The 20,729-nt window shown below is 40.4% G+C and overlaps 1 protein-coding gene across 11 annotated transcripts in view; it reads left to right on the top strand.

Annotated features, from left to right (window-relative positions):
* Nucleotides 1-20,729, top strand: part of LOC127573350 (trinucleotide repeat-containing gene 6A protein-like) — a 108,466-nt gene that overhangs the window by 74,327 nt on the left and 13,410 nt on the right. For 8 of the 11 annotated variants that reach the window (XM_052021465.1, XM_052021473.1, XM_052021466.1 and 5 more), the window contains 9 exons: nucleotides 3,473-6,355; nucleotides 9,815-10,021; nucleotides 12,879-13,045; nucleotides 13,622-13,702; nucleotides 14,512-14,560; nucleotides 15,372-15,514; nucleotides 16,097-16,264; nucleotides 18,287-18,424; nucleotides 19,293-19,439. In XM_052021465.1, the coding sequence (XP_051877425.1) occupies nucleotides 3,473-6,355; nucleotides 9,815-10,021; nucleotides 12,879-13,045; nucleotides 13,622-13,702; nucleotides 14,512-14,560; nucleotides 15,372-15,514; nucleotides 16,097-16,264; nucleotides 18,287-18,424; nucleotides 19,293-19,439 (3,983 nt within the window). The remainder of the gene's footprint in view (nucleotides 1-3,472; nucleotides 6,356-9,814; nucleotides 10,022-12,878; nucleotides 13,046-13,621; nucleotides 13,703-14,511; nucleotides 14,561-15,371; nucleotides 15,515-16,096; nucleotides 16,265-18,286; nucleotides 18,425-19,292; nucleotides 19,440-20,729) is intronic. The other 3 variants (XM_052021474.1, XM_052021471.1, XM_052021467.1) reach the window with 1 other exon arrangement.

Raw genomic sequence — 20,729 nt, 5'->3', positions numbered from 1 at the left:
ATGTACTGCACTAAACACAAAGTAATCCAGTTTGTATTAAATATCTGTGTTACATAGTGTGTAGGCAAGGCCCTTATTTGGTCTCTTGTTAAAATTGATTACAGCACCACCCTAGCAAGACTTAGTACCATCCTAGCAACTTGCAGCTTGCTTCACTTAAGCTTGGGCCAGGCAAACAGCCTTGTTTGTCCCAATATCTCCTTTTGTAGCCAATTTCCACACTTCACTAAACCCTCTGGCAGGAAAACCAATAAAAATGTGAGGCTCTATTGCTGTATGTTTCTGCTTTGATTATGCAAAATAATTCTACAAATATTAATAGCTTTTTTCTGTGGCTTTTCAAGCAAACCCAACTTAAGATACAAATGTAATGGAGGTTTGTCCTCTCCCCTTCTGGAGGTTTAGTGTTAGGCTGTATGCTCGCAGCGCGATTTGGTTTCTGGCTGCATTCTCTCCAGCAGCCATTGCTTGAATGTTTGCAGCAAAGCTTGCGCAGTGCTGCTATGTTACTGTGCTTCTGTTGGCTGCATTTCAACATTGACTAGTGTGCACTGATGACAGTGGCTGCAGTTCACTTCTCAGTAATTTTCACAGGGATGCCAATACACTACATGACATTACATGTGTTAATCATTCACTTTTAGTTGATTTAAGTTTTAAAATGTTCCTGTTTGGGTAGAATATGACTGTTGCATGTGGCATGAGATTGCTCAGACTAATCTTGGCAGAGAAACAAAATCAGCGCCAGGGGAGGCTTTGGCAGCCATGTTGTAACGCAGTTTGAAGCTTTTCAGTCCAGCTGAGGGAGAAATGAGCTTTAATTCAGCGTTGCTGTCCGAAGGGAACAAGATCTAAAAGAACCAGCTGCTTCTAGAATCACATGTGTTCTTTAATCTACTGTCATTGCCCAGTATTAGCTTAACTCATGGGAATATACTTTGATGAGTTTCTCCTTTACGTATCTGCAAAATGGCAACAGCTGGATCATATGTCCTGCTGAACGCAACTCATAGAAGGCAGGTTTTATTGAATATTCTACATGCTTGCTGTCAGAACAGACAGGTCCGTGATGTTGCTGCCAACTTTACCTTCTTGATATGCGTGGCTGGGTATTGTAGTATTAAATGATCAGCAGTATATCTTTTAGGCTGATGTTAAGGAAAGGTGCTTTGCTGGTTAAACTTCATTAAATTAAATGGATTCGATAAGTTGATCTTGAGCTAGCTGTCTTTGGTTTTAATGTCTAGTGTATACATTTTCCAACACCAGATGTCTGTCGCCAAACATTCATCAATTAGATGCTTAATCTAATACATCAAAGATCTTGCATGGTATTGTGAAATTTGCCACACCAATACCCATCAACACACATTTGAAAATTTGCTTAACAACCAGCTGATGTTTTAGATCATTGAGTACTAGGTGGTACTTTGCCACAAAGGAGAGGGAAAAGCAACCAGTTCAGAATCAAGAATGTAAGATGCTGGCTTGATAGCAGTTACTTACGCTGTACAAGCAGGGGCTGTAAAGATGACCACACATGTGACACCTTGTATAGAGTTAAAGTTTTCTTTCTTAAAGCTGTTTTTTATTTCAGTTTTTATTCACTATGGCCTGGCATAAAATGAGAACTTGTACATAGTGCTAATCCAAACTTTTTGTGTTGTGCACATATTTTGCTCCTACCCCAAGAGTGTGATTTTTATATTCCTGCTTCCTTTCTCCTGAAATTATCAACTGGCTGAATCATAATTTTAATGTGGCTGACCTAACAGAAGTCTTGGCATGAGCATGGGGTGCAATCACCACTGAACTGAACTAATTCCTCTTGGCACATAAACACTTTCTGATGCTGGTTATTAGACAGAAATTGGGAACTGGTGACCTGACTAACCCTGTTTTCTCTCTCACTCTCTCTCTCTCTCTCTTGCTCTTTATCTTTTTCTCTCCTGCCCACTCTCTGGCTCTCCCTTGGCTTGATTTTCACTTCTCTAGTGTGTGACAGATGTATTAACGACCATTTATTAATCATAGTATAAGAACTAAGTATATTCTTTTTTCTGATTTTAGAGTACTGCCTATGTGAAACATTTTGCTAATTGAAATTAACATCATACTTTGAGGTTGGTCATTTATCTGGGATTTAGGTTTAAATTACATTTCATACAAGCCGTATGGTCAGTATTTGACAAACTTTTATAGAAATGTTCTTCTGTTTATGTACACGCATGTACATATTGTCAAATCTGTGTTCATCAACCACCTCATTATTGGTACAAAACATGTTTTTTTAGGGGAAGTAATCCATCTGCAGGCTGAAATTTACAAGGGACTGTTATTGCCCTTGCTGTCCCCAGACACTAGTGAGTTTTCACAAAACTATATAGGGGTAGGCTAGGTTAGCAGCTGTGCACAAGTATTGTCTTGGGAAATCCAAAATATAGACAAGGTGTAGACTTGTAGTTCCAATTCCCTCTCATTTTATAATGTAGAGCAATGGTTTACACCAGTATTATTCTGACTGAAGACCACCTGTTACTTTTTGTATAGAAACAGGATACCTTTTCTAAAATTGTACTTCATTTAATCATTATTCTTTGTTGTAGAACCTTGTCATTTCCTTGGTAACAAGCCACATTTACCTTATCTGCTCAATTAATTATCTTCAAATGTTCCTCAATCAAGGTTAAACAGCTCAGGTTTCACCAAATTTTGTTCTTAACTCACATATTTAATACCAGAGATAAATCTGGTGGCTCCTATCTGAGCATGCTGCTGTTTGAAACTGAATCATGATTGAGGTATGCTGTGACATGGCAAGGGCGCTTATATGTTTTTAGCATGGTGTCAAATGTATTCTGAACAGATCTATTAACCAGTAATCTAAATAAGTATTTAATTTGCTTTACCAGCAGTATACTTTTGCATTCACATCTGATTTTCATTTATTAATGGCATTTTATATCAATCATATGTAGCCTAGAGCAGGGTATAGGTACAGACTTCTCTGGTTTTGCTGCAGTTCCATTTAATGAGGTGCTGCACTGGTAAATTGAATTGTTGGAGAGGGAGCATGGGTATCGGTGGTAACTGTTTAATTGATAAATTATTGTTGCAGAATGGAACTATTCAGGAGACTATATACCCCTTTAACATTTTTGGGTTACTAACACTTTTTCTTTCAAGTGCGGTAGAAGACTCAGCATTTTCCCATTAGGTCACTTCTAGTAGTTTCATTCTACCAGCAAATGGACATTATTGCATGCTATGGTCGTTCCATTCACTCCTCTCTGTATGCGATTCTGTTGAGCAGAAAAATTTAAATTGTTATTGACATCATCTCATTGTCTGAATTTCCAAATGGTTCAGTGAAAATAGAAATATGTTTAGAAGATTGAGCTCAGTGATAACTTGGTTCATTATTGTGACTGAGTGAATAGATTTAAATGAGATTCTTGTTTGTGTTTTACAGATTTAAACCACAGTGGTTTGGGATCGCATTATGAAAATTCTCACTGGGGACCTGTCTCTACCAACAGTGATTCTACTACAAATTGGGATAAAATTATTGTAGACGGGTCCGACAAAGAAGCCTGGCCTTCAATCACTGGCAGTGACCCAGAGTTAGCTTCAGAATGCATGGACATTGACTCTACTTCAAGCTCTGGGTCAGAGAAGAACCTCAGTACCATGGCTTCTGGGAGCACAGTTAGTGATGGCGATGGCAACAGAACCGGCAGTGGAAATGGTTCTTCAAGTCAGTTTGTGGTTGGAAATGTCAGCAATAATGTAGGAAATGGTAGTATTAATGGGCCTTGGGGAGGATCTCGAGGGTCCATATCAAGCACATGTCAGGGTTCTGCAGAAAACGCGGATGGCAAACCAGAAAGCAGCCATGGTAAACTGAATGCTTGGAGTAGTATTGGTTCCACGTCTAGTGGTTCATTGAATCAGAATGGTTTGAATCCAAATACCAACCTAGGTGCCTGGCCTTTGTTGGAAAATGATGGAAATACTGTGCAAGGACCTGTGCCAGGTAGCAGTTCTGGCAGCAATGTTCAACGTAGCACTGTAGGTCAAATGCTGAATAATCAGAGTGTTAACATGGGGCTATCAGCTCATGGTTCGTGGGGAGGGCTGCAGGAGAATTCTGATGCAGAAGTGAATGGTACAAGGAAGGTTTCATTCAGTGGACAACCTCAAAACCTTAACACTGAAATGAATGGACCAAATAACACTACTAACCCTTTGACCTCTAGCTTACCAAACTCTACTAGTTCAATGCAGACAAATGAACTGCCTAAACATACAGGGCCTGGGGCATGGGGTGTACCCTTAGGAATGAGCACAGTAAATCCATCTCAGCTTCAGGCCTCTTCAGTAACAAATGGCACTTCAGTTTCTCAACTTGGCAATGGGGGAATCAGTGAGGGAATGAACAGTGGGTCTTATGGTACGACTTGGGGTACACCTGGCACTAACTACTCTGGAGAAAAATGTCCAGGCCCTAGCTGTAATTTGGGGCAAGCTAGTGGTGACACTGTGAATGCAACTCTAGCACAATCTGCTATTAATGGTTCTGGAAATACTTCTTACAAAAATAATGGTGGAAGCAATAGAGGAGGAGTCACATGGGAGACTGGTGTGGTCAACTCCCATAATGCAAACTGGGGAGCAGGGAACAGTTTAGGCTCTGGAGGGACTCGAAAAGTCTGGGGAAACCCAGCACCAAATGCAAACACTGGCACTAAGATCTCAAATGGAGAATGGAACAAACTGCCTAACAATCAGCATTCCAGTAATGGTCTAAATGGAAGCGGTAATAGGAAGGGAACAAATGGATGGAAAAGTCTAGATGATGCTCTTTGTGGTCAGAATCAAAATTCTGCATCTCAGCCAAGTGAACAGAACAATTTATGGGTCAAAACTTCAACATCAGGTACTGCAGACAGTGAGGGAAGCACAGAAAGTACAGGAAGTCGTCATGATAGAATGAGTGTAGGAACCAATGATGGCAATAACCGACGTGGTGAAAAGAGAAAACCTGATCAACCAGGAATGGTTCAAAGTATTCTGAGTAGAACAGACTTGGACCCCCGTGTCCTTTCCAATACAGGTTGGGGGCAGACTCCAATTAAACAGAACACTGCCTGGGACATTGAACCTTCAGCAAAGAGTGAGAGAAAAACTGACAATGGGACAGAGGCCTGGGGATGTTGTGTTTCCCAGACTTCAAACTCAGGGGGATGGGGGGATGGGCCTGGCCCAAACAGTAATGATACCTCATCAGTATCCGGGTGGGGGGATCCAAAGCCTGCTACAGTCTCTTGCAACCCTGGCTGGGGAGACACCAAAGGCTCAAGCAGCCAAGGGGGTTGGGAGGATAATACTGCTGCTACAGGAACAGTAAAGAGCAATCAAACATGGGGAGGTAACAAAGAAGAAAAGTTAGCTGCGTGGAATGATGCACAAAAGGTCAAACAGGGATGGTCTGATGGACAGAAATCAAACCAGAGTTGGGGACTGTCCGCAGCTGATGGGTGGGGAGAGAATTCAAGGAGTGGCCAGTGGGGGGAATTACAAAAGACTGGCACAGGCAGTTGGGATAATGACAGTGAAAGGTCTGCGCCTGGTTGGAATGAACCTGGGAGACCAGGCACAGGCCGAGGCACATGGACAAGTGGCAACAATTCAGATTCCAGTAATACTACAGGTTGGGGGGAGCCTGCCAAGGCTGCTCAGTCCCAAGGCTGGGGGGAGCCAGCCAATGCTGCTCAGTCCCCTCAGGGCTGGGGGGAGCCTACCAAGGCTGCTCAGTCCCCCCAGGGATGGGGGGAGACATCCAAGCCTGCACAATCCCCCCAGGGCTGGTGCGAGCCTGCCAAGCCCGTACAGTCACCCCAGGGCTGGGGGGAGCCCTCCAAGCCTGCTCAGTCCCCCCAAGACTGGAGGGAACCCACCAAGTCAAGTAACTCTGCAGATTGGCACAAGCCACAAGATGGTAACAGTCCTTGGGCCAATAAACCTTCTGGCCAGGGGTGGCTTAATGGCCCGATGCCAGCACCATCAAAAGAGGAGGAGCCTACGGGTTGGGAGGAACCTTCTCCAGAGTCTATTCGCCGCAAAATGGAAATCGATGATGGTACAGCTGCTTGGGGAGACCCAAGCAAGTACAACTACAAGAGTGTGAACATGTGGAACAAAAACACGCAGAGCAGCAGCAATGGCTCAGAACAGCCGGCACAAATCCTGTCCTCACCAACAACACCACAGCCCCCGCCGCAGCACCAACAGCAGCTGCCACAGCAAATGCCACCACCAAGTGCCATTCAAAACAAGGAGAATAACAGCTCCGGTAAGTTTTTCATCTTGACTTACAGCTTCATAAATCTTAGAAATAAAAAGATGAAACTTCATGTTCTGCTGGCATTTTTTTTGTACTATATTTTCTGAAATGTAATTTGATTAGAAGCTACATTCTATTTGGGTGCATGTCATGTTTTGGCACATTGTGTACATTTATGCTGTTTGTGTTCAGAAATGATTGGCATGTATTTCCAATGTTGGTGGATTCTTTCCAACTCATTATTTCTGGTGAAGACCTTTAAAGGTGTATAGGCAACAATGTGATTTTGATGTTTTGGCTGGTTTTGCTTTCCAATAAATTGAAGTGCATCTTAGGAGTGTATAGATAGACTTTTCAGTTGATTGGATATTTAACAACTCTAACAATATTAAGTGTATCAGAAACATTTTTAATTCATTATAATTTTAAGCCGGCAATATGTGCAAACATGACTAAATGCAGTAGATGTGAAAAGGTTTGCTGATGCTAAATTTGGGGTGTGTTTTTATTGCTACACACAGGCTCTCAAGTTCATCATTTGCCTCTTGTGTGAGTGATGGTAGTTTATCTCCTTCTTAGCTCTTGGAGAAGGTATCAATGGCACTAAGCTGCAATGTGGTTTTGAAGGAAGCACCCGATGTATTTAATTTTCTGAAATCTTTTCCTTAATCTGTGTCATTTTGTGAGTCTTTAATACAGTGGGCTCCTCAAACATGTTGCTGAGCTTGGCTGGTAGAATTCGGGTCACATGTTAACATTAAATGCCATTAAGCACTCAATGCACAAACCTTTTTCAAAGGTTACATGATCATTTCATTGAGATAAGTAGGTGCTACTCTTGCTCAGGAGATGGACCTGTACATTCAATGGACACCCCTCTGTCATCTGTTTACCTCATGCTTGGGATTACTGATGGGATGCCTTGCTATGTAATCTTCTTTCTATTCAAGTGTGTGTTTCAGCTGCCACTACAGGGTTAAGGGCATCATTTCAGTTTCTCTTCTCAATTTTTTTAAATTCTCAGTTCTCTTTACTTTCATTGTGCCCCTTTTTAATTTCATCCCTCTTATCCTTCTTCCTTTTCTTCTCTTTCAGATATTCTGTCCTTTCAAATCTATATCTCAACGTTTCATTCATTTTGTGTTTACAAATCTCTTAAATCAAATCTTGATCCTCACTACATCTGTGATTTACTGTAGCTCAGTAACCATCAACAAACCATCAAGTCCCTCCAATTCTGCCCTTTTGCGCATCCCAATTTTATTCGATCCATCATTGGTTGATTGACTACAATTGTCAAGACCCTAGTTTTGGGAATTCAGTCCCTAAACCACCTTTCCCTCTTCCCCCTCGAGAATACTCCTTAAAACCTCTTGTCCTCTCTTCTAATTTGTAATTACCTGGCTTATTGTTTAATGTTGTTTGGTAACACTCCTGTGAGGTGGTGTGGGATTCTTGTTAACTATGTTAAAGGCACTACATGAATAAAAACTCTCTTTCTGATTCGGCATAAATTTAAGAGGTTGTTATATGGAATGGAATGGCCACTCTTAATAGTCAGTGTAAGATGATGAACATGTATGGTTTCAGTAGTAATGTGGTTCTAGTTGATAAACTGCATGTTGAACATTGATTATGTATGTGTCAGTAGTGCAGTGCACAAAATTTTGGTCATTACATTTTCTGTTGATGGCTCAAATTGTTTCTTTACACTTCTGCTAGTTTTGAGTGTTTATTTTTCCCTTCCTTGTCACTGATTCACGCAAAAAAATTGCTGTTTGTTCTCGCAAACTGAATAATGGATCCCTCTAACCTCAGTTTGTTTTTCATAGCCAGCCTGGAATAGCAGCTACAGACTTGTAACATATTTGTGACCGTGTGCAAATGAAGGTTTGAACATTTGGTTTCATGGTACGATTAGAAAAACTACTTTAAGGAACTGTTTGGAAGTGTATTTTGACCTTGGAAGGGATACAACAAAGATTCATCAGGATGGTACTGGTACTGAAATGGTTAATTACGGAAGGATTGGCTTTTATGCTCAAAATTAGACTGTGGATCAATAATCTAATTGAAGTCTTTAAAACGTTAGAGAATCAAAAGGAAAGGATTTTAATCGCCAGAGGAAACAGGATACTACCTTGAACATTAGATCCAAGCCATTTAGAAGTGAAATCAAAAGGCATGAAGTGTAATCAAAATCTGGAACACTTCTTCCTTCCACCCCACACTTCCCTCCCATCCATAAATAACACACACCCCCACCCCACACGTGAAAATTGCTGTGGATGTTGGGAGATAGAAGTTTCCAAATTGAACTTGATGCATTTTAGTTTTGTAAGGGGTCCAGCGATATAGGATAATAGATAAGTGGAGCTGTGATGCAAAACTGCCATGATCTTGGAATGGGCCCAAGCTGCTGATCACCTACTCCTATTGTTGAAATTTCTAGGAGCCATGGAAATGAATGGAAGCCAAGTGTGGTGCAATTGCGTTCTTTCCCATCCCGAGCTGCTCAGTTGATCAGCAACGTACTTTAGAAAAATGTTCAATACATGTCACATTTACAAAAAAGAATGTAGTAGATTGAACCTGCATAGTTTCTATAGTCAGGCCTAATCAGGCTTTAGCTCTTGTGCCTTGCCATGTCTGCAGGATTTTCAATAAATTTTGTCTGCCACATCATTGTTAGCAACCTCTTGCTTGATGTGTGGCTCTGACTGTTGGAAATTGGATGTGCTGCACGAGAAGTGGGAGTGCAGATGTTCTCCTGAAACCTCACATTGTACGTATTATCTACTGTTGGAGAAGTACTGAAGTATGGCTGGCTGATGACCAAGACTCTTCCCGGCATATCTTACGGTGTCAGAAAATGCCTCTAATCCAAAGATAGTGTTTGGGGATTGAAGAAGGGAATGTATGAACATCTGATAAATAGCACTGAAGACTTGATGGTCAAGCAGACCTAGAAGGACCAGAGCTAAATCTGTGATCTTTCTTGAGCTAGCTGACGGCAAGCCACAGTTTGGTCTCTTTGCCTGGGTTGAAGAGGAGACCATCACCCTGGCTTCCTGCTCCTGATCAGTACTCAGTGGCCCTCTATTTGCAAGAAAAAGGAGCTACATTTTGGAACCCAAACTACGTTTCATTGGTCATATTTGGGGGGGTGGGGTCTAATTTTAGATGAGAGAGAACGAGTAATTTTGTTGTATTTTTAAATCTACACCATTATATGTTTGTGAAGGATACAGTACATTTGATAAGAATGACTTGTGCAGTTTGTAACTTTGATTGAGAATTATTTTTATGTGTAGCTTGTATTCGAACTACACAAATATCTCATGCTACATCATGTGATATAAATCCTTCTTCATTTTTGCACCAAATTGGCAGTGTGACTTGTGTTAACAAAGATATTAACTGGGCGGTTTATTGTCTTGTGTTTTTGTTTTCCTTTTATTACAAAAGGCTGGGGAGAATCTTGCACCATTCAGACAAAGCCAGACTCCTCTTGGGGAGAACCGCCTGCTCTAACCGTGACAGTGGACAATGGAACAGCGGCCTGGGGGCAACCTATGGACACAGGAACCAGCTGGAGAGAGCCGGTTAATGACAGTGCTGGTACCTCTGGCTGGGGTAACACCCCAGCTGCCCCACCACCTCCAAACAGACCTGGTAAAACTTCCTAATTTTGACAGAGTTGATATGTTTAATAATGGCTACAATGCATTTGTGCAGTTGGGCTTTGGGTAATGGGGCTCCATCATTAATTTCTTTTATTACACAAGTTGTTTGATATTCATTAAGTTTCAGTGTCTACCTTCTGGTTCTTTGAACACCTTTTTTCTGCAATTTGCATGGATTCCATTTTTAACACATGGCAGATATGTTTACTAATGTATAAAATGCAACAATTGAGGTGTAAATATGGTTTTGTGGATTGTTTTCCCCACCAGTTCCTTGTTTAATCTTTCCCATCTTTCTACATTATGTTAGAACAGTTCACCACAGGAACAGGCCCTTCAGCCCACAATTGGTTCTAGAACCAATAAAGAGCCAGGCCATATCATGTTTATTATGTGTGTAATCAACATAATTTAGTTGACATTCCAATACTATATGAATATTTATTAGAAAGTGAAAATTTGTACGTTATATAAAGAGTTCAAATGAAAAAATCTTGAAACAGCTACAAAGTTTCTAGATTTGGGTAAGGAACTATTGCATGCAATAAGGCAGAGATTGTCTACAATTAAAAAACAAAATGCTAGAAACACTTAGCAGTTCGGACATCTGTGGAAAGAGAAAGAAAGTTAATGTTTCAGGTTGAAGCGCCATCTTCAGACCTGGTCCAATCCTTACAAAGGGTCTTTGAGCTGAAACATTTACTTTATTTTTCTTTCCACAGATACCCCAACCTACTGGGTATTTCCAACATTTTGTGTGTTTATTTCATACTTCCAGCATCTGTACATCTTAAAAAAAGTTTTCATTGTCCACAATTGACAAGGCAAATTTTCTAATGGGTAAAACCATGATAGACCATTGGAATTTGTTTATAAAATGATTTTCTGTTAAATAGAATCAGCTTATACCCTTAAGAAACATAAATTATAGCTGCCAAAATAAAGCCATAAACAACCAAAGAGGTAAGCGACAAGAATTTTAAAAAAAACAATGTAGTGCCAAGAGCTCTTCAGTTCTCCAGTGCAGACTAGCTAGGGCTTTGCAGAATAACCTTTACTTTTTTTGTACTCTAGTCCTCTAGATAGATCCATTAGCATTTTTGATTTTTTTCTGCATATATCCATGACATTTTATAATCCCAATATATGCATCACCGAGTAACTCTGCACCTCTGCTGCTTTTAGTTTACCAAAACTACTTTGTTCTGTACCTTTCACATGCATCACCTTAATTTCAGTTTACCACTTCTGCTCATTTATTCAAACAGTTAATATCTTTAATTCAATACTGCCACCTGCAATGCTTATAATAGTGCCCATCTTTTTGTCATTGTCAAACTTGGGTAAACTGCTTTCTGTCATATCTCAGTCATTTATAAACATAGTGAATAGTTGCAACCCCAACTCAGTTCCACAAGGGACTTAACTAATCACAACTGCCAATTGGAGAATCTGCTTCAATGTCCCTACACTTCGTCTTCTGTTAGTTAACCAATTTTCTAGTCAAATCAATAAATTATCTTCAATCCCAAGGATTTCCATTCCAGGTAACTGTCCTTTAAGCTGTAGTGATTTTTCCAACAACAGCTGTTAGGCTAACTGATCTGCAATTCCTTGGCTCTCTTTCCATTTTTTAATTTGAAAAAACTATTTCCAAGTCAAGAGAAGGGAGTATTATGTTGCTTAGTGATTAAGTAGTGATCCAGTCTGCCAGTGAGACTATGAGGAAGTAACATTGAATGGTATGAACTCTCTGAAACATTCTGTGTTTTAATAAATGTGGTTAAAATCTCGTAGAGTTGCAAAATAACCTAAAAGGCTAGAATGCAAGAGGACAGAAGTTATGCTACAGCCATACATAGCCCATTTGGAGTACTTTGAGTAGTTCTGGTCGCTACACTTTGGGAGGCAGTTTAGAGTGCAGATTCTGAAGATTTACCAGAATAGTACTTGGAATCTAAGTGTTAAATTATGAGAAATTACAGAAATCAAGTTGTTTCCCTTGAATTTAGAAAGATGTGGAATGATATGAATGATATTTTCAGGATATTAAGGGAAAGATGGAAATCATTTCTACTGGTTGGATTGTCTAGTACAAGATCTAAAAGTTAGAAGTAAAGTTAGTAAACGCTTTTATTTGCAGAAAGTTTTAGAAATTGGGTGGTACTCTGCAAAGTGCAAATGATGTTTGGCCAATTATTAATTTTAAATCTAAGATTGAAATATTTTTGTTAAGGTATTGAGGGATTTGGGCAGGTAACTGGAGTTGGGTGACAAATCGGCCATGATGTTGTTGTATGGTGGAACGTTCCTGGAACTAATTGGCCTAGTTCCATTCCAGTGTTTCCCAGTGCTGATCAAGGATTTGAGTGGGTAGCCGGTTCTCAAGGCCCCTCTAATATCTAATATGTGTTGTGCAATTCATGAAAATGTGAGGTCCCACTGCTCTCCTGAGAGGAATACCTTTCTCACCTTTGCAACTTTTAAATCGTGAAGTCTGCAACTTATATCTTACTACTTTTGTTTATAGTCTTGAAAATAAGTATTCATAAAAATATCTGCAAATTTAAAAATTACAGGGATGCATTTCATAGAATAGCTTCAGAGTGAACATAGTGAATGGCATCATTGGCTGCCCATCTGCTCAATTGCTTCACGAATCAGTGCAATCTGTTTCTCTTCCTGCTTGTTATTAACACAATTATATATACTCTAAACAATTTCCAGTAAATATTATCTTGCTATCTCACAGCAGTTGACTTTGAAAGACAGTGGGAGGGAAATCCAGACTACACTTTAAAAGTTGTTGCCACTCAAAGGTTGCATACAGTGATTGTTCTTTATAGGTCCCAAACCTATGCAAGATGGCTGGGGTGATGAGGAAACATTGGTGCCAGGACCTCGTCACGCTAGCTGGGAGGAGGAGGAAGGGGACTCAGTGATGTGGAACAGCAACACCTCACAGGAAAGCAACTCCTCTTCAAACTGGGCATCCAAAAAGATGGCTCCAAAGGTAAGACTTTAGCCAATCCTGTTACTCCTCTATTAGGGACATTAAAAATGTTGTTCATGGATCGTCATGGCATTTTTCAAACCCCCACCTTCTAACTTTACTCTCATCCCTCTTTACTCATTAGCTTTTACAGAAACAATGATGTTCATGATATCAGCTATAGCCAGTTAAATAATTGGAGATCAATTTAAAATATCTAATTTAAAAATCCAGTGCATTGCTGTAAATGGTGCTTCACAGTGATTTAATAACTTAAATCGTGTTTTAGATGTTGCTTTGTCAGAGCTTGTATTTTTGCTTCTGGCTCATCTCTGCTGGGATTGTATCTTTTAAATGTTGGAGCATCACTGTAAAGTGTTGCACTTTGAACATTCCCACCTTCCTCTGAGTACCCAGCCTAATCTCAATCACCCCCTCAGACACACAGGACAGGTGAGCAAAATAAGAAAAAAAGAGTAATATGCATTCCACATCTCAATTACTTGTAATATTTGTGTGGTGAATACCAGTAAAAGTTTAGATTTTGTTTTATTTGTTGCCAGTGTTGCATGTGATTAGATTTTAAATGTTTTCTAGGGCATGGTGAAAGGGGGAAACAAACAGGATGATATATGGATGAATCAATTAATGAAGCAATTCTCTAACATTGGATTTCCTGTAAGTACAGTTTGATAATTCTGCATTCTTTCCCCTTCCCCACTCCTTCAACGCCTGAACTACGGTTTAAGCCTTTTATTAAGATCAGTAATGGCCAAATAGTTGCCAATAGATTATTTTTCCCCTTAAGGAGAGAGTGGTGGTCAGGAATATACATCAGACTAATGCCTTTTCTTTTCTGAGGTCTTGGTTCAAAGCTTGTCCATCCCAGAAGAGTGGATCAAAATGCTGGGCTGTGATGGATTACACTCTTATTCTGGAGTCTCATCTCCAGAATAATTGCTTTGTGAATGAGATGGGATTGAAGAGCCTACAGACAATGCCTATTAGTGCAAAATTGAGTGTTAATTCATAATGATCACCGTTGCTTTCTGTGCTCCATTTTCTCCAGCTTTTTCTTTGAGGAACTCTGCTCTTTACCTGGGATTCAGGAGTACTACACCTCTGTGCTTTGTATGTATTAAAATGAGATGGTTCAATGCTCTTCAGCAATACCATGCTTTTGTATAAGTGCCTTGAATGAGGTGGTTCAGTGCTCTTCAGCAATGCCATGCTTTCATATAACATTCTTTTACCAAGCTCAATAAATTCCACCAATACCGACTTTGCTGCCATTAATATTTATTCAGCTACCATGCAAATTCTTGGGATAATAGAGTTGAAAGTAACTTACTAAAACTCTGTACCAGATCCTGAGGGCAGAACATTACTGATCCAAGGGTAAAATATTCTCCTGACCTTTTTCCTGATGACAATCCTGATATTTCCAGTAAATTCTGAATATTCAAGGTGATTTTTGCATGTTACAGAGGGAATCTGCTGAAGATACAAAGAGCAATAAGATGGACATACCCGTTGGTAAGTTATTGTTGCATTATGCTAAAATTAGTGCCATAGAGTCATACAGCACAGAAACGGGTCCATTGGCCCACCGCCTCCATGCAACCATCGAGTACTCGTCTATACTAATCCCATTTACCAGTACTTGCTCCATAGCCTTCTATGCCTTGGTGTTTCAAGTGTTTGTCGAGATACTTTTTGAATGTTGTGAGAGTACCTACGTCCATCACCTTCTCTGGAAGATTGCAACCACACATTTGGTGGAAAATGAAATGTTCTCAAATCCTTTCTCATCCTCCTTATGCCTCAAACCTATGCTGCCTGTTTTTAGATGTCTCCAACTGGGGGCAGAGTTTCTCGATATTCACCATATCTGTGTGCTTCATAAATTTGTATACCTCTATCAGGTGCACCCTCTGCCTCCTCCACTCCAGGAAAAACAAACCTAGCCTATCCAGTCTCTTTTCGTAACTGAAAAATTTCATACTGGGCAACATTCTGGTCGATCCCTTGTGCACTTTTTCCAATGCAATTATGTCCTTCCTATAATGTGGCAACTGGAACTGCACACAGTACTCTTGCTGTGGCCTAACCAAAGTTTTATAAAGTTTTACCATGACCTTTATGCTCTTATATTCTAAGCCATGAATAATAAAGGCCAGCATCCTTCTTCACCATCTTATCTACTGTATGCCTTCTTCACCACCTTATTTATCCTTCACTCACAAGAAGCAATTTTCAGATCTGAAGTAGGTTCTTTGTTACCTAATATCACTTAAACAACAGTGGGCAAGTCTACATCAACCTGCTGCTTCTTCCCCCTTTCCAGGTATGTTAAGAGATAAGAGAATGGAGATGGATAAGCATGGCATGAATATTGGAGAATATAGTGGCATTATAGGGAAAGGACATACTTCTCGTCCTCAGATTTCCAAAGAGTCTTCCATGGAACGCAATCCTTATTACGATAAGGTTAGTATTCTCTCTGTGGCCATGTGATAGAAACAGATGAATTGGTGAGTTTTTTTTAATGGGTCACTTTTGAAGACGGGTGGTACATGTAGGAACTGAGATATTTAATTGATTCTGGCCCTCGGTCATCACTAGTTATCTGGATTCTAGTCTGGAAACAAGACCCCAATGTAAATTAGAAACTTGTGGAGAATTATGAACAGGAGTTAAACCCTAATCCTTTATGATGTATTGTGTGCTTATTCATATAAACATTAGAATCATTGGGCTTTGAAAGTAGATCTTACACATAAGCAGTGTTGTAAATGTTATCTGAGGGTTACTATCATCAGCTGCTAACCAAAGTGCTTTTCATTGTGGTTGTAGCTGTCTTTGTTTTATGTAGTAAGCAACCTTTGTAATGTAATTTTGTTTGTATGTTATGGAGCCCCATTTGTTGGTAACCAGCCTTTTAAATCTGTTTGTGCACCTCAAATAGATACTAACCCTTCGTCTTTTCTCTTGTTTCTGCCATGCCCTGCCTTTCTGCTGCTGATCGGTTTTCCATGTTTGCCTTTTCCAACCCCAATCCCCCTTGCCCAGTTGTCTCTGTCTTTGTCCAATCAAGATGGCATTATAGCAGAAGAGCCCCAAAACCTAACGTACATCTCTGCACCAACCATGAAGCTTCCCCCTTCAAATTGTGCACTACCTAATCAGGCTCTTGGCTCAGTGGGTCTGGGCATGCAAAACTTGAATTCTGTTAGACAGGTGAGTCAGTTCACAACCTTCCATGTGCAGGAAGTGAACTCTATGGTGTGTTTCAATGAAATATTTAGAGGAACTTTTGCACTACTTATATTTGCTTTATTATTTCTCTTGTTCCTTCCTATTATATCTCAGTTATTTTCCCACTCCAAAAAAAAGGCAGTCCATGGCTGGCAATACTGTTTTAAACTTGCAGGTTATTGTTTTCAAATCTCCTCATTGACAAAATTGAGATTATAAAATTGTAAGAATTAAAGCACAAATCAGGCTGTCTTGAGAATAGTAGAACGTTATAGCACAAAAGAAGGTTGTTTGACCCATTTCTGGTTAGGATCATGATGCTCAAGCTGTGATTTAACAAATAGGCTTACCACTGATTCACTCCCAATGCACACCAACCCTCTTCTCAAGACTTCTTCACTGCATCTTATCTCCAACAAGCTTCCCTTTGTAGTGTAGCTAATCTGTAGGACAAATGAGGAAGCGTTCCACTCCAGAACCAGGTCAACCTCAATCAACAATTTGCAATAGGCAAGCAATGCCTCCATATGTACACATTTTGAAGCTGGACCAAGTCATTGTTGGAACTCAGCAGATCAGGCAGCATCTATGGAGGGAAATGGGCAGTCGATGTTTTGGGTCGAGACCCTTCGTCTGAACTGAAAGATAGGGAGATAGCCACTATAAAAAGGTGGAGGAAAGGTGTGGAGCAAGACCTGGCAGGCAGTGGGTGGATCCAGGTGAAATGGGGGTGGGGGAGAATGGCATCAGAAGCTGGGAGGTGATAGGTGGAAGTGACAAAAGGCTGAAGATGATGGAATCTGATAGGAGAGGAAGGTGGAGCATGGAATAAAGGGAGGGAGATTGGGAGGGGAACCAGTGGGAGGAGTGTGTAGGTGATGAGTAGATAGTGGGGGAAGGGAAAGAGAGATGGTGATAGGGGGCCAGGTAGATTAGGAGGAGAGAGCATAGGGAAAAGGGACAGGGATAGTGGTTAACGGAAGTTGGAGAATTCAGTGTTCGTGCTGCCAGCTTGCAGACTACCCAGATGGAATACAAGGTGCTGTTCTTCTAGTTTTCATTTAGCCTCAACTTGGCAGTAGAGGAGGCCGTGGACAGATATGTTGGTGTGGGAATGGCAATTAAAATGGCTATCAACCAGGAGATGCTGACAGCCATGGTGGATGGAGCAAAGGTGCTTTTACTCCATCTGCTGCATAACAATGAAAGAGCCTATTCAATCCATTCCTGTTGTCAGCTGACTGAAAGAACTGCATTCTTAACTCTTTTACTGCGATCCTTCTGTGCAGGATTTAACATTTACTGTTCAAAGCACAGTGGAGCAATGATAGGCATCCAATAAAAAAATGGGTCTCAGATCTGCTGTATTGTGGTATAGATCATTTAGGGATGTCTTTTGGAGCATTTGCTATACATTATTAGACTGTGCAGATCCTGATTTGTTTTTTCCATAGAATATTTCACAAATTGATTACCAGCTGGTTGAGCACACTTTTATCTGAATAAGCAATCCTTGTATATTGAAAGGGAAGTGATCTGACCTCTCCAGCAGAAGGAGTGGCTTTAATTTTTTGTAGTGATGGTTTTTTTCTTGGTGTGATTTTTACCTTTTACCCCATGTATTTAGCTCCTCCCTTTTCCTTTTCCCCCTTCCCAACCAAAATCATATTTTGCTTGACAGATTCTTGATGAATTTTATATTTGTCATCATTGCAGAAACTAAAGAGAATGAGTTGGTAGATTGGTTTAAGAGCAGTCACAATACAAGTAGAAACTTAAAGGAGTGCAAACAGAGGGGAAGTGTATACTAATTTGGAATGAAACCAGGTGGGGAATCGTTAGTGTCAGAAGTGTTAGCAAAACTTGTTGAATGTCCATCATTCAATGTATTGTTATCTCTTGTCTCTTCACACTCTGGTTGTCTGGGAGTCTTTGTCCTGTAAAGGTGGAATGTATTCAAAGTTGTGATCTGTGCTCTGATGCTGCTTATGCTCTTGGTTGCAGAATGGCAATCCTAACATATTTGGCGGCAGCAATGCAGCAGCACAAGCCAGGGGCATGCAACAGCCTCCAGCACAACCTCTTAACTCATCTCAGCCTAATCTTCGCGCTCAAGTGCCTCCTCCATTATTATCCCCTCAGGTACATAAACATTAGTGTATTCTTTCCTGTTTCCAGTTTTTTTTTTACCTCTTCTGTTCCATGAGTTAATCAGAATGTTATGTTTGGTTTTGCCAAATTTTCTAATGTCCTTAATTAGTTATGTTCTTTGTAACAACTAAGGTGGTTTGTTTTTCTATTGCAAGGAGTTGTAAATTGTAAGATAGAACAGTGGGTTTGTAGAGGGAGGAATGTCTGTGAGTAATTGAGGAGCAAGTAGAAAGCAGCTAACTCCTTTGTTTATATCAGCCAATTCATGGATTTTAATGATGATATGGTAGTGCTGGATTTAATTAATCAAAGCTTCTCTCCACTAATTGGCTCCAGTAGTGGGATCAAGGGTCTAATGAATGGATCCATTGCATGTTTTGGAATGCAGTATTTTCTGAATTCTGCGTTGTCACTAAAATTTCTGAAGTACATGTGTATATACTGTAATAATATAAAGTAATCAAGAGAGCAGATGGATTTCAGGTCACCATCTGAGGAGACGTTATGCCGCCTCAACCCCTCCCAGGTGCACCAGTATGCAGGCTACATGCAAGTTGATGCCCAAGTGTCACCATGTGGTAGCATCACAATATTTTTATGTTGCCTAAGATAATGGAAGCAAGTCACTTTAGCTCACCCACATATTTGAGGGTGCAGGGAGAGGAGCAGATAGCAGATTATGGGGTTCAATTGGCTTTTAAAATCTATTGATCTCTGAACCATGCATGTTCCAATTGTCTTAAACATTGTGAACTTTCAAATAGCTCAAACAGGCACTGAAGCAGAAAGTAAGGCTGAATCCAATTAATAACTATCAAATTAGATCTAATTCTTTATAAAAATTCTCTTCTTCTAAAAGGTTCCAGCATCATTACTGAAGTATGCAACAGCCAATGGGAGCCTAAACACTGCACTATTGAACTTTGGCCCCCAGCAGGTGGCCATGCTGAACCAGCTCTCCCAGTTGAACCAGCTGTCTCAACTTTCACAGATCTCCCAACTACAGGTAGGCAACAATTTATTTCTTTTGAATACATAATTCTTTATAGCAACTGTTTTTGGATTGTAGGTGACGACCCAAGCCAAAATTGACCGAACTTATCCTCAAAGGTGTGTGGAGGAAAGTTCAGGGGAGATGTTAGAGGTAGGTTTTTTTTTTACACAGAGTGGTGGGTGCCTGGAATGCACTTCTGGGGGTGGTGGTAGGGGCCGATACAGTAGGGTCATTTAAGAGACTCTTAGGCACATGGATGAAAGAAAGAGGATTATGGGAGGTGAAGTAGAGAGGGGGATAGATTGACTGTGGATAAGGTTTATATAGGTCAGCACAACATCGTGGGTGGAAGGGCCCGTACTGCACTGAACTGTTCTATGAAATATGCATTATTTGTTTGAAGATCCTGGGTTCAATCCTTGATCTGTGTTCAATCCTTGATCTGTGTTGAATGAGCTGATCTCATTTGAAGTAGTAGTAGGGATGTTGCAGTTAGCCTCTGAGTCCTGATTGGTTCCTCCTTGTCACTTTCAATGATTTCTGTTGGACTCTTTCCTAATGGTATCAGGTGTCAGTCAGAGTAACGTCACTGCAGTACCAGCTGCAGTTGAATTACTTTCTGATAGTTGTAAGGCATTTGTCCATGCTCTAGGATTTAAGGACAAAGTAAAATGCAAGTATCTGCCATTTTGATATGAACCTGAAGCATTTAGTGGAATTTATTGTCAATGGAGTAAGAGGTACCTGAGCTGATTTCAGGTCCTTAGTGCAGATTTGCATCAAACTTGAATATTTCATATATTCCTGCAGAAAATAACCTTGCATCCTCCCAACCCTTCCAAACATTTCCGCTTCAATTCCCTAAAGAAAATAGCAGCAAGATAAGATGCAGAGGGGATACATTGTCCAATAACATGCCTTTATTCAATCCTCTTTAGGAAAGGTAGCCTGCAGAAGCTGGTACTTGCCAGACAGGTGTGATTTCTCTTTGCGCATCCTTTTTCCCCCTCCAGCAAGGGTGGAAGGCACTGTTCCCTCATTGTTGTGCACATCAAACTGGAACTGAATAGACTAAACTATTACTTCACCCATGACATGCTGAGATTCTGTGTGCCAGTCATCATGGAAAGCACATGGAGAAAGATAGATACTTTAACCTAATGCTGATGATGCATGCAGCATTGTCCTTTGAGAGCTCCCACAATCATAATTACTTGGCCCTAGGGGCACATTCAACAAGGAAGTCCTTAATACTGCCACCAAATACTTTGTTTGTACCAGGCACCATCCCAGCATCTACAG

This window comes from Pristis pectinata, chromosome 8 (genome assembly GCF_009764475.1).
Source record: "Pristis pectinata isolate sPriPec2 chromosome 8, sPriPec2.1.pri, whole genome shotgun sequence".
Taxonomy (NCBI): domain Eukaryota; kingdom Metazoa; phylum Chordata; class Chondrichthyes; order Rhinopristiformes; family Pristidae; genus Pristis; species Pristis pectinata.
The sequence above is the reverse complement of the archived record's forward strand: the minus strand, read 5'-3'. Positions and strand labels throughout refer to the sequence as shown.